At 37.7% G+C, this 13,147-nt stretch overlaps 1 protein-coding gene across 1 annotated transcript; it reads left to right on the top strand.

Annotated features, from left to right (window-relative positions):
• The first annotated feature begins 6,782 nt into the window (after positions 1-6,782).
• On the top strand, positions 6,783-10,974 carry LOC113736646 (putative late blight resistance protein homolog R1A-3). Its single transcript, XM_072082225.1, has 2 exons — positions 6,783-10,375; positions 10,520-10,974. The coding sequence occupies exon 1, from the start codon at positions 6,871-6,873 to the stop codon at positions 10,348-10,350; it is 3,480 nt and encodes a 1,159-aa protein (XP_071938326.1). The 5' UTR covers positions 6,783-6,870; the 3' UTR covers positions 10,351-10,375; positions 10,520-10,974.
• Positions 10,975-13,147: the final 2,173 nt, after the last annotated feature.

The following is a 13,147-nucleotide window of genomic DNA, read 5'->3' as shown; positions in this document are numbered from 1 at the left end:
TATTTGTTTCTTTTTCAATTCATCTTGTTTACATTTTTTTATTTAGTTTATGGCTTCTTACACTCCGTATTTTGGTGATATACTGGATTTTATTTCCGGGGAAGGCAATGAGGCTAGTTTTTTTGTGAGGTCTGCATATGCAGAGGCACTAAACTCTGTTAGAGAAAGAATGGCTGCTGCAACCTGTGAAATTTGTTATGTCAGGGATCACTCAACCGGTATGTGCCCCGAATATCAAGACTACCTGAGTGACTATCTCAAAAAAAAATTTGGAGATTCTTCACCTCGATCTCAAACGTGGTATGACCCTTATTCAAACCGGTATGATCAAGGATGGTGGGATAACTCTAACGTTAATTATGAAGAGGGGCCAATGAGTTTTCAGCTGCAAGAGTCTCAACAATCGTCATTCATGTCAGACCTGCCCTCACAGACCATCAATGACTCTAAGAAAGGTGAGAGTGCAATTATCCTGACAAGTGATATGGAACTGCAAGAGTCTCAAGAAGGAGGATCCAAAGATACAGTTGAAAAGGAAGTTGAAGCGGAAGACATGAGACTCCAACATCAAAGTATTCAAGTGAATGAATCCAGTGAACAATTTCCAAATGCGGTGACATCTTCTCCACTCCTTAATCAATATTTTCCTAATTCCTCTTCTTCAATTCCTGTTACTGAAATTGATTTTATTATACCAGAAAATTTGAAATTTCATGACAGGAATAAGTTAAGAGTGGCAATGGAAAAATATCTTGAACCGATGAATGCGTGTGGTGGAGGAGTGAGTGGAGAATGCAGATCATTGTTGACTTGTTTAGCGCCATTTACTAGTCCATGGAAGCCCGTAACTCGTGTGCTCAAAGATTACTCCATCTATGAGGGTTACCAGGATCATATTGAAGATGAAGCATTGAAACGAGCCACAAGATTTTATCCCCCGTGAACAAGCATAGCATGTCTAGCCAAAGACATTAAAGAAAGGCGCTCATTGGGAGGCAACCCAATTGTTTCTTTTAATTGCTTGATTGGTTTCGTGTCATAGTTTAAATCTGCTTTCCTTGAATTTGACTGATTTTGGGTGTTAATTTTCGTTTTTGCTGATTTATAGGTACCCTTCAGTCATGACGCGCCCCGCGTGGTGATGTGCAGGGAGCTCACGATCAGAAATTTCTGAAACTTCTGGGAGCTCTCCTGCCCTCTTGACGTGCCCGCGTGGGGACGTGCAGGAAGCTCACGATCAGAAATTCTGAAACTTCTGAGAGCTCTCTTGCCCTCATGACGTGCCCGCGTCACGTTCGCGGGAAAGGTAAGGATTCCAAAAAAAAAAAAAAAAAAAAAGAACAAAGAAAATTTTTCTTATCAACGTAGCTTTAGTTTCCAAAATTCAAAAAAAAAAAATTTTAAAAAAAATTGATTTCCGTAGAAAAAAAAAAATTTTTCTTTTCCTTCTTTTCTTTCTTTCTTTTTCTTTCTTTCTTCTTCTTTCTTTTTCTTTTCTTTCTTTCTTCTCCTCTATTTTGCTCTGTCCGCCGCCCGTGCCCACCGCCATCTCCAACTCCACCGCGCGCCACCCTCTTCCTCGACCAGACCGCGCGCCGCCGTTCCTCCTTGGCGACCAGCCCCACCACCAGCCCGCGCCGCACCTGCTGGCCAACCCATCAACTCCTAAGCTCGCGAACCTCCTCAGCTCAGCTCGCCGCCAGATCTCCTCTTCCTCCCGTGCGGTAGCATCACGTACTACCACCAGCTCGTCGCTTCCCTTGCTCGCTCCACCGCTCCTGCTGTCCACCACCTCGCGCGCGCGCAACTCCAATCGACTGCACGCCGCCATCGCGGGCAGCCTCACCTCGCGGCCACCATCAGCTCGTGCCACTCTACCCTCAACTCAACCCAAGCTCTTCACCGCCGCTGCTCCGCTGCTCGCTCCATTCCCACCTGTCCAAATTGACAGGTGGAGGTATTGTAATTTCCTTTTCGATTAGTGTTTTCTGGTTCATCACTTACTAAATTTTGCACATTTTTCGTGGGTTTGGTGATGGCTGAAGGCAGGACATGATTTGGGCATTTTCTGGGGTTCATTTTGGGCTGAATTGAGTTTAATTGCTGCTTGATTGTTGGCCATTTGATTAAATTTTCCCTGTGACTCACCAGTGGTACTGGTTGATTAATTTTCCAGTTTAAGTTCTTGCGGTTGAGTTGCTGCCATTGAATTTAATTCTTTCCTGTCTGTGCACCAGTGGTACTGGTTGCAGTGTTGCTTTCCATTTCTTAATCCTCTGTACTGGCCTGCCTATTTGATTCTTGGGTTTTGGTGCCTGAACTGTTCTCGAATTCTAACCATTGGTTGTTGCCATTGCCTGTTGCTTGGCCCAATTGCTAAGTTTTGATCGTTTGAGTTGTGCAATTTCTTGTCCAATTGGAGCCATTTTGGACAGATTTTGGGTGGGCAAGTTTTGCCGCTCTCTGTTGATCTTTGGGAGGCATTTCTGACCGTATTCTACGTATTCAAATTGGTTGAATTCACTGCTTTGTTGAGGTTATTTTTGGTATCACTTGGGTTCTACTTTGCTGATTTCTGTCTTGCGTCCCTTGAAGTGCCTTTGGTTGGGTATTTTCTGCATTTGTTTGTTAAATTGGAAGGCTACTGTGCCACTTCCATTGCTTATTGCTGTTGGTGGCGTCTAATTGACTTGCTGGGAGTATTTTACCTATTGATTTCAATTGCTAAATCTTTAGAGCATTTGTTGCGATTTTGGACTGCCTGCATTTGACCCAATTGGGGCCACCCGTGAGTATTGATTGAAATTGCTGTATTGTTGGGATATTTGTCTAGTCTCCGGGTGCCTGAGTTGTGCATTTTGTTGATTGGGTTGTCTACTAGGGAGGCACCGGTGGCTATTAAATTGTTATTGCTTTGAATTTGCTGTTTACATTACCTATGGGCAATTTTTGTCTCTTGTTGATTGAAATGACATTTGGAGAAAATGGTAAGACCCGAGCCCTCTTCTTCTGCGCCTCCCCCATCGATGGCCTCTGATGTAAGTCGCACCACTTGCGGGCTCAAATTCACAACGGAGATGAGCGAATGACGAATATCACCCGCCAAGTGGCAAGGATGTCTCAGAACTCGGCTTCCCTCCACTGTTCCCTCCTATCCCTTAGCTGTTCAACAGGGAAGTTGCATTGTTCTCTTCGTTTTCATTACTTTATTACCTCCATTGAGGACAATGTAGGATTTAGGTGTGGGGGGAGCAGTTATGGTGCTAGTGTCTTTCAGTCATTTTTTTTTCTTTTTAGTGATTGGCTCGTAAGTGCATGCCAAGGTTTGATGTTGGATTATTACCTCTATTTCTACTATTGCCAATTTTAATAATAAAAGGGTATCAAGTTCATGTGGTTGAATCCAAAAACATCTCTTTGGTGAATATCAATGATTGTTTTACTCTTATAATTTTTGGTTAACTTTCCTAGGCATAGGGAATGATTATTGGCATTTTCATGTGAATTGGTCCGGTTATTAACTTTAGTTCTCCATGTTTGAAATGAGGCTAGCTGATGCAAGTTTTCTTTTGGTTCTTGTGTTATATTAAGTTTTTGTGATTTTTAGCTATGAATAAATTGGACTGTACTCCGCTATTAGTTACTACTGAGTAACCGGGGATCTGCACCTAAAAGTGTTGATTCTCGCGTCAAAAAGTAGTAATTGCTATGAGTACGTGGTCACGTGGCGATAGAAGCTGAGTAACCGGGCTCCTTCATCTGGCCAATGTTGGAGTTCGCGTCAAAAGGCTCAAATGGCTAGCGACTAAGTCTCTTGTTACTATAAAAAAAAAAAAAGAGAAAAGGAGAAAAAAATGTGTGAAAAAAAAAAGTGTGAAAGTTATGTTAGTGTATAATAACAGTCAGCTTGCCGATTTATGGATTTAATGTTGAGATTTTGGTTAATAGTTGGACCATTTGCTGATAAATGTTGTACATTATTCCTTTTTCTTAGATTCGTTAACCTGAAATTGGAAGAGTTTATGGTTTAGAAGCTAACCAGGAGTAATGTTTCTTGGATTTGACCATTGACGCTTGATATATATGTTTTTCTTGGTATCTTGGCAATTTGTTGGATAGAGCAATAGCCACTATCAAATATTGGTGCTTGTTTACTTTTCTTATGCTTGAGGACAAGCATGGTTTAGGTGTGGGGGAAATTGATAGGTTGCGATTTTATCATTTATTTTATTATTAATTTCTCCTATTACCTGACCCAATCTGGATTAATTGTGGGATTCTACTCACCTTTAGTATTTTACATATATTTCAGGGAGTAGAACGAAAATATAATAACAGGTGCTAATTTGGCAGAAAAAGAGTCCAGATGATAGAGCTTGTCCTAGGGGCATTTTTGGAACAACAAAACATGAGCCCTTGTTGGGCAAATTGGGCCGAAGTCTTCATTTTTCCGCACAGGAGCCGCCGCAAGGGGCACTACTTTATATAGGACAATTGCGCAGGAGAAAAGGGGTCTTCTTCCCCCTGGGGGAGCCGCCGCACAGCAGGGAGCTAGCTTCCCTCTTAGTTTCTCCATTGTTTAGTTTAGTCTAGTTTCCTTTGACTTTTCCATTTTTTCGTCATCTAGTAGGGACTTTTCTTTCTTAGCTTGTGGTAGTGGAATTCTTCTACGGACGTCAAGAGCAAAATTGAAAGAAACTTTGACTTTTCTTCATCTGAACCTTTAGCAATTGCTTTTGCTTTTTCGTATGTCATTCGAAGGAAACAGAGAGCTACCTCTTGTAACTTTGCTATCTCTTCTTGATTGGAGCGAATTGCATTTCCCAATTTGGGAGTTGATGGCCGCGACTCTTGTTTCACTTTTGCGTAGATATTGTTCATCAAATATGAACTAATTTCACCACTCTAGTCAAGGAGCAACGAAGGTTTTGGTTCGCCTAAAAATTGTGAGATCGTTTTAATTTAATTTTTTTCTTTTATTTATTGGTATCCGCATATTTCTTGGTTGCTATGCTTATGGTTATTTAATTAATTGATTGTCTTGGATCCAAATAATTAGTTGATTGGATAATCTATTGTTAATTAGGGCATTAAATCCGTAATTGTTTAATTGCTCTAAAATAGTGGCAACTGGCATGATTAGGTTTGTGTCAGGGGAATACGCGGGCTAATCTAAAATAACCCTGGTAGTGCGTTATTTGATTAGAATAGGGCTCCTCTAATACGTAAGACAATTGGGGAATTAAATTCTATGGGCGTACCTAGGATTATTTCTCAATTAGAGCAGTGATTAACGGGCGTACCTTAATCATCGACACAGTAAGGAGGGGTTGACTGTCATCGCTTGTTTGGCAGTTATAACCTATTTATTAGTAAATAATTGGAATTGCCTTTGCTTATCGATGATCAATTAGGTGAACCATTGCTGAAGTTATTTCTTGGCTAGATCTTTAATTATCACTCATTTGATTTTAGTAGATTGTTATTTAATTTTTAGTAGCTTCTTAGATTTTCTTTGTTTGCCATCTTCTGCATAAAAACACCCCCTTGTCACTGTGAACTTGAAAATAAATAAGTACTTCCAGTCCCTGTGGATTCGACCCTGCTTACTGCTATCTACAGAAATCACTTTTAGTTTGAGCAGGTTTTATTATTGCACAGGCTTCGACAACCTGTCAAAAATGAAAATTGTTATTTCATAGAATTTATGTATGTAAATGTAATAATAGGATGTGGCTATATGGAGTAACAATGCTTAAATTTTTCAAAGAAACATTCAATTTATAAAGATTAAAGTAAAACAAGTCTGAATTGAGCAATTGGTTAAATTTTTACGCTTTTTCGGTACAGGTGCAGGGACCCTTTGCTAATGGAAAATACCAGAGTGCTCCTTCTCAACCCCAATATGAGTATGAAATAGTCCAAAAAAATATTAAACTTGTCAATGAAAACTTCTTTAATCTACTAACTTGTCAATGATGACTTTATGATAATTCCAACATTTTCTCTTTTGCCTTGCTGATCTTCTGTTTCTTACTCTGTTTGTTTGTTAAACAATTGAGTATCTAATTTCTTTTCTTCACTACCCTACAAAAAATAATATAAAATAAAAGGAAAGAAGAGTAAATTTGAGGGAAGAAAGACTTGTTGGCCCTGGGGTGAGATTTGTTTCTCCTTTACCTGCACTAATATTTGAGAGTGATATTGAGGAAAATCCCTGCATAAGAGTAGACAAGTATTTGAGGATAAGATACTTCGAATTTTTTTCAGAGTTGCAGAAAAGGCCATCCACGTTGAAAGAGTACAAAATTAATGTGTTTGTAATACAACATTGGTTATCGAAATGACCCCAATAGAAAATGTTTCAAGAATGCCTTTCTCTGTGATCATGAGAGATGGTCATATCAAATTTCCCTAATAAAATGTTGATGACAGAGTCAACTAATTTTTATTAATTTCCATTTGTAATTAGTTCAAAATAAATTTGGATTTTGGGTGAAGCCAGTTTAACCCAATACGTGCCTAGCTCCAATTCCACCTAGTTGAATAATTGATTTTATCAACTTCCTTTTGTAATTAGACATGAGCAAATGATTTTGCTGATGACCCACGATTTATTTTCACACTAACTTTTGCTAACGTGACAAAATTGTAGTATCTTTTAAATCCTCGGATGCCCAACACCTAAGTTGTAGTATTATCAGTGTCTGGGGTCCACCTCCACCTTGTTGCCAATAATTGATTGTCTCAATACTCTTCAGAAGAAGAAAAGCAAAGAAGTAATTCTCAGGAAAGAAATACTTGCTGGCTCTGCAATTAGTGAGATTTGCTTCTCTCTTAAAATTTGAGACGAAAATTCCTGCATAAGAGATGGTCTCCACTTGCAGCATCGATCGGGTCTTACTAGATCTAGAGTTGCTGCTCCTGAACAGCTTCCGATACCGGCATGTTCCTTGCCGTGATCGTGTTCGTGATACAATCAAACGCATGAAATTTCTCAAAACATTTGTTATGTGTGCAAGAAAGTCCACCCAAAGCAATGATTTGTACTCGCAGTCTGACAATGTAGCGAAGAAGGTGAGTCTTCCATCTTTCTTATCTTGCATTGAAGACACCTTTCACAAATACGAGGAGGACATTCACTCTCTTTCCCTTAGATCAAAAGCGGGTAAAAGATTACTTAAGCGAGAAATTCAGAAACAGATCGAATTACTTGAGCAAGAAATCAAATTACTTAAGCAAGAAATCATCCAAATTTACTTTGCTTTGGCAAGCAGCAGGTCATTGCAATCAAATTCTTGGATGACAGATGATGAACTAATGGAATTCATAGACTTCATCCTACAAAATCTAGCAGATTTGACAAATGGCTATATGCATCGCAAAATTAGTGAATCGTCTATTTATGCTGCTTTGACTTCTCAATTCCAAGCCCTTGAAGCAAAGCTAACATTCTTCAAAAGCTTCATTCCCTTTGGCAAATTGCGAGGAACTGTAGATATTCCTGCTTTGCTGTTGGCTCACTTTGAAGTGGTGGCTTTGAACACAGCACGCCTCTCTTACATGTGTTCTTTTTGGGAAGATGAGGATCTGCACAATCCTGAGTTCTGCTCCATGATTTATGAACAACAACAGAAAATCACACCTGTTGATTTTCAAGTCTACGAGATTTATATGGACGTTCTTAGAGCTACAAGATCCTCAAAATCATTGCATGATAGAATGAGGGATAAGCAGATATTGAACAACTTCAATGATTCTCTGATAAGTCGTCTCTGGGAGTTGTTATGCTGCAACTCTAGCTTTGTGGATTCTATGAAAGATGAAATTGAAATTCTCTATGCAGGATTGAGGTTTTTGAGAAGCATTTTAAGGGAGCAGCAGGAGAAGATGGATGAGCAAAATGAAAAAATTGGTGCTCTTCTTAGTGAGGCAGGCATTATAATTTGCTCGCCTTCTCTAAACAGAGTGAAGGAAGGAGAAGTTAGCTTCTCAGGATCCACAGAGGCCCTTGACTGTTATGATATGCTGTCTAATACCAACATCCATATCAAGCATTTTAAGGATCAGATCAGTGGCTCAAGCATTATTGAAAGTCTTCCTTCCTTTCACAGCTTAAGAGCACCAGAAGTTAGCAAGACTTTCAGCCACATGCTATCAAAAGGTAAAATGCCAATAGCCCATGAAGTCATGGTTGGTCTTGATGATGAGGTAGAAAAAGTAATTGAACGACTTGTAAGCGGAACAAAACAGGTGGAAATTGTTCCCATCGTGGGAATGGCTGGGCTTGGTAAAACAACTTTAGCCAAAAAAGTTTACAATGATTGTTCAATTATCTATAACTTCCAGATTCGTCTTTGGTGCACTGTTTCTCAAAAATTTGACATGGAGAGCTTGTTAATACAAATTTTGTGCTCTAATGGAAAACAATCTAGGATGGATGAAGAGCTTAAAAACTTGAATGAACCTGAATTGCTTCACAAGCTCTATCAAAGGCTGAAGACGAAGAGGTATCTTGTTTTTTATGATGTCTGGGACATTAAGGTATGGAATGAGCTGAGAATTTCATTTCCCGATGAAAAGAAAGGAAGTAGAATCATCTTCACGAGTCGATCTTCTAATGTGGCTTCACAGGTTGAATATGGGGGGAAACCTCACAATCTTCGCCCACTCAGTGAGAAAGAAAGTTTTGAATTACTGCTGAAGAAGGTATTTGGAAAAGAAGATTGTCCTCAAGCATTGCACGGATTGGGAATGGAGATTGCCAAAAAGTGCAGAGGATTGCCACTTGCACTTGTTGTTGTAGCTGGAGTCCTAGCAACTATAGACCATCATATTTGGGTTTGGGAAGAATTTGCTAAAAGTTTAACTTTAACCATGGTGTCTGGTACAGACCAGTGCAAGAATTCATTGGAGCTCAGTTATGAGCATTTACCATGTCACTTGAAGGCATGCTTGCTGTATTTTGCTGCATTTCGAGAAGATGAAATAATTGGTGCCAAGAATTTGATGCGTCTATGGATTGCAGAAGGGTTTGTGGAAAAAATTGAAGGAAGGAGACTGGAGGACATTGCAGAAGAATATTTGATGGACCTAATTGGTCGAAACTTAGTTATGGTAAGTGAAAACAGATCCATTGGAGGAGTCAAAACTTGTTACATTCACGATTTGATATTTGAGTTCTGTAAGGGTGAGGCGAAAGAAAAGAAATTTCTTCAGGTCCTGCGAGGATATGATGAGCTTTCTACCTTTAATGAACCTCCCAACCTACCTCGGTTGTCCATTTGCTCCAGTGAAGAGGATTTTATAAAGTCAAAGCTATTTTGTCCATATTTAGGTACTCTGGTATTCTTTGATGCTACTCCAGGACGTAATAAGTTTAAGTTGCTTAATATCTCCTTCCTTTTTTGCATCTACAAACATCTTAAAGTTCTGAATTTAGAGGGCATTAACCTAAGGCTGAAGGAGCTCCCAACTGAAGTCGAATCACTTCTTTGTTTGAGGTACTTAGCCCTTACAGCTTGGAAAATGAAATTCATTCCCCCATCTATAGCCAATCTCTCACATTTGGAAACCTTTCGTCTAAAATCTGGTGAGAAGATTTCATTGCCGGACAGTATCTGGAACATGAAGAAGTTGAGGCATGTACATGTAAGGCGTGTTTGTCTTCCTTCCAATAATAACGTTGCTGAAATTCTCTGCACCCTACACAATTTAGACACACTCTCTACTCTGTGTCTTTTTCGTCGAGGGGAAGAGAACATATTGAGAAGGATTCCCAATATTCGCCAACTTAAAATTTTCAATTGTTGGGGAAAAAGAAGAGTGTGCTGCGACATGAGTCGACTAGAATGCCTAGAATCACTCACCTTAGGGGGCTACAACTTCTCAGGTTCACGGGAACATGTTGGGCTTTCTTTTCCCAGGAATTTGAAAAGGTTGTGTCTTTCCAACCTGGGTCTATCCTGTCGAAAAATGTCATTGATTGAACAATTACCCAATCTTGAAGTCCTCAAATTAAGACAGCGGTCAATGGACGGCCAAAAATGGGAGTTGATGGAAGGAGGATTCCCTAAACTCAGGGTCTTGACGTTGGAAGATGTAGAGGTTGTGGAGTGGAGAGAGGTAGACCCTGACAGTGATGATTACTTCCCGTGTCTTCAGCAATTAAAACTCGACAGGACTTATAATTTGGAAATGATGCCTTCTTGTTTAGGGCGTATACCAACTCTTGAAACCATTAAGATGAATGTTTGTGGAGATGGCGTCGAATCTTTAGTATGGGAAATTGCAGAAGAACAGAAAAATTATGGAAATGAGAATCTGAAGATCATTTATGGAAAATATTGAAGGGCATCAGCGGGTACAATATCAGGTAATTTTTTTTGTCATTACCATTAATTGGCTTGCAGAAATAATCTATATTTAGCTTTTGGTAGTTTTTTTTGGTAATGCAGGCATGAAATTGATGAACAAACAACTAATTATTGCTCTATTTTTTTCTTAATGATATCATCAGGGAGTGCTACGGTAGTGCTCATCTGTGTGGTTTGGCTTTCTTTGGTGCTTTTGTAGAAGATTTGAGGTAACAGTAGGTCTTTTCTTGTCAAGATATGGTGGAAACAATGAATGAAACTTGTACACCATTCACAATTTTATCAATCTGCATGGCAGCATAAAGGCCATGCAGATAATTTGCTGTTGGCGTATTTTGTGTAATTTCGTTTTGCTGAATTTAGTGATGGTTGTGTGTTATTTCTTTTCAAACATGTGTGAATTTGCTGAATTGGGACAGTGTATGAAGATACTACGCAAATGGTTGGCCTTTTGCTCTCAAGAAACTCTGTTATCTTTTTTCATTTTTTTTCTATTTGAGGTAGAAATTCCATCATTTTGACAGAATTGATTAACAATTTCTATTTGGACTCACGATTCTTGGAAGAATAAGACAGCCCAATTTGGGAATTAACAACATACTTTTGATCTACAAATTCATGTCAAAATGAAACCTATATGATCTTCTCTCTTCTGCTCAAAACAGGTTTAAGATAAAAGTTGCAATTGGGATCGCAAAAGGCAGTGCGTGGCTTGATCAGGATAGAGTAGTACTCCGTCGTAGAATTGGTTGAAGATGTATGCTCAATCTAAATTTTGAATCCAGGATATCCAACTTTGAAATTTGCTAAATTTTCAGAATCATATTTTACTTCTTCAAGTTAAAGAGTTTTGGCAAAGAATGAAGTATGGACTTAGGTTCCTTTAAGAAAGATGTCTGCAACTTGATTTCCTGCTGCTTGAGCTATTTGCTGGAAAGGACGTTAGTAAAAATAATTAATTCTCCAAAGAGCTTTAAAGGTCATATGATTGTATGGATATTTAATCTTCTATTATTGAATTCCACACTATAAAATATCCAAATTGTAGAGAAAACATGTATAAACTTCACAATTGTAGAGTAGGTCGATGCCTATGGGACTAAGTTCCTTTCCATTGCATTGCAATGCAAAAAAAAATTCTCTCCATTACACCCTAACAAAATAAATTTAAAAGTTATTTTTGAAAATCAACACTATTCATAATGTACTTGTATTAGTTACACACAAAATTTTGTATAAATTTGATTAAGTTTTGCTTGCTAATTAATCATTACACATGTTGTTACAATTTTGACTCATTTTTCACCATTCAAATGTTTAGTGTAAATTGAATGCCAAAGTATAAGCAAAAGAATACCATTTCTTAATATGTTAATCTAGAGATGAGAAGCAAAATAATACAACCAGATGAATTTATAGAGCTATAAAATTTTAGATATAAAGAAGTGGAGAGAACAATGGAGAGGAATTCAATGGAGTGGATATTAACCCCTTGGATATGGCCTACAAAAATGATAATCGTATACTTGTTTCCTTGTTTAGACTAACTTTTTTTTTTTTTTATGAGAATGATGGATAAATATGTTAATGAGGTTACCAAGGGAAGGCATTGACAGGCTGTGAGCCAATCAAAAATAAAATATCTACTCTGAAAAATAAGAGTTTGCATGCAATGGTAATTAGAATCATCTCAATAGAGATTGGATTGATTTATTTCCCTTCAAAGCAATGAATAAAAGGGGTGATCTTGGAGATTAAACTAACTACTTAGTTTAAATACAAAATAAACATACGAAAATTAACCAAGATTAAATTAACAATGATGGAGCTCCAGCAACAGTCAAAAATAGTTCATTCAATTGATTCTTGATACAAAAATAATTCAAATATTCATAAATTGGTTATAATTGTCAACAAACTCTAACGACAAACTTTTCTTTATTTTGTCGACCGTTAACAATTTTCCTAATTGGAAGACAACTCTAAGTACTCCCATAGAATTTAATCTTTTAACAATATCATAAATTAGAAAAGTTCAATTCTAATTAACAAATATGTTACAGGCGTACGTTTAAATTAGATTATATATTTCCTTGACAAAAAATTAATCATGCTAGTTGCCACAAATATTAAAACAATCAAATAATTATAGATTTAATTGTCTCAATTGGTAATAAACTATTGTGAATAATTAAATATTGTGCACTTATTTAATTACACACGGTAATTATTACAGGCATAATACAGGAAATATATAAATAAATAAATGAAAAATAAAATAAATTAGATCTCACAATTGTCGTATAACCAATTCTTCAATTTTCCTTTGACTACTAAATTAGGATTAACCACTCCCCGTGGAAAAACGTACCTAAAGAGAAAAACATCGACCTTTTTTCATCTTGGGAAAAGAGGAAAGAAAAACTAACTACTCTAATCCTCTTCTTTAAATGAGAGTAAGAGTTGAGAATATATTGATCTTTCTCCTCAAAAAATATTGCTCCTAACAAAAGAATTATCTCCTGTAATAAAACCTTCCAGAAATAAATTATTCTCCTACATAAAATTGGAATAAAAATCCTTACTAATTATCCTTCCAGATGTGGTTCCCAAAGAAAATAGGACTCTTGGTTTTTTTCCAAAGTTGTAGAGGATCAATGGATCATCTACTTTAATTGCTGAAATTAATCTGGAGTCCCACAGCTTCTGAATTTCGCAAGTATTTTAACACACGCCCATGCTTTAAAGTAAATAACCTCCACAGCAACTCT

The sequence above is a fragment of the Coffea arabica genome, chromosome 3c, assembly GCF_036785885.1.
Source record: "Coffea arabica cultivar ET-39 chromosome 3c, Coffea Arabica ET-39 HiFi, whole genome shotgun sequence".
NCBI classification, from domain to species: Eukaryota; Viridiplantae; Streptophyta; class Magnoliopsida; order Gentianales; family Rubiaceae; genus Coffea; species Coffea arabica.
This window is presented reverse-complemented; position numbering and strand designations above follow the sequence as displayed.

Bases quoted from the DNA above. Each gene is read 5' to 3' on its own strand.
- LOC113736646 (XM_072082225.1), top strand. From the start codon at position 6,871: ATGGTCTCCACTTGCAGCATCGATCGGGTCTTACTAGATCTAGAGTTG.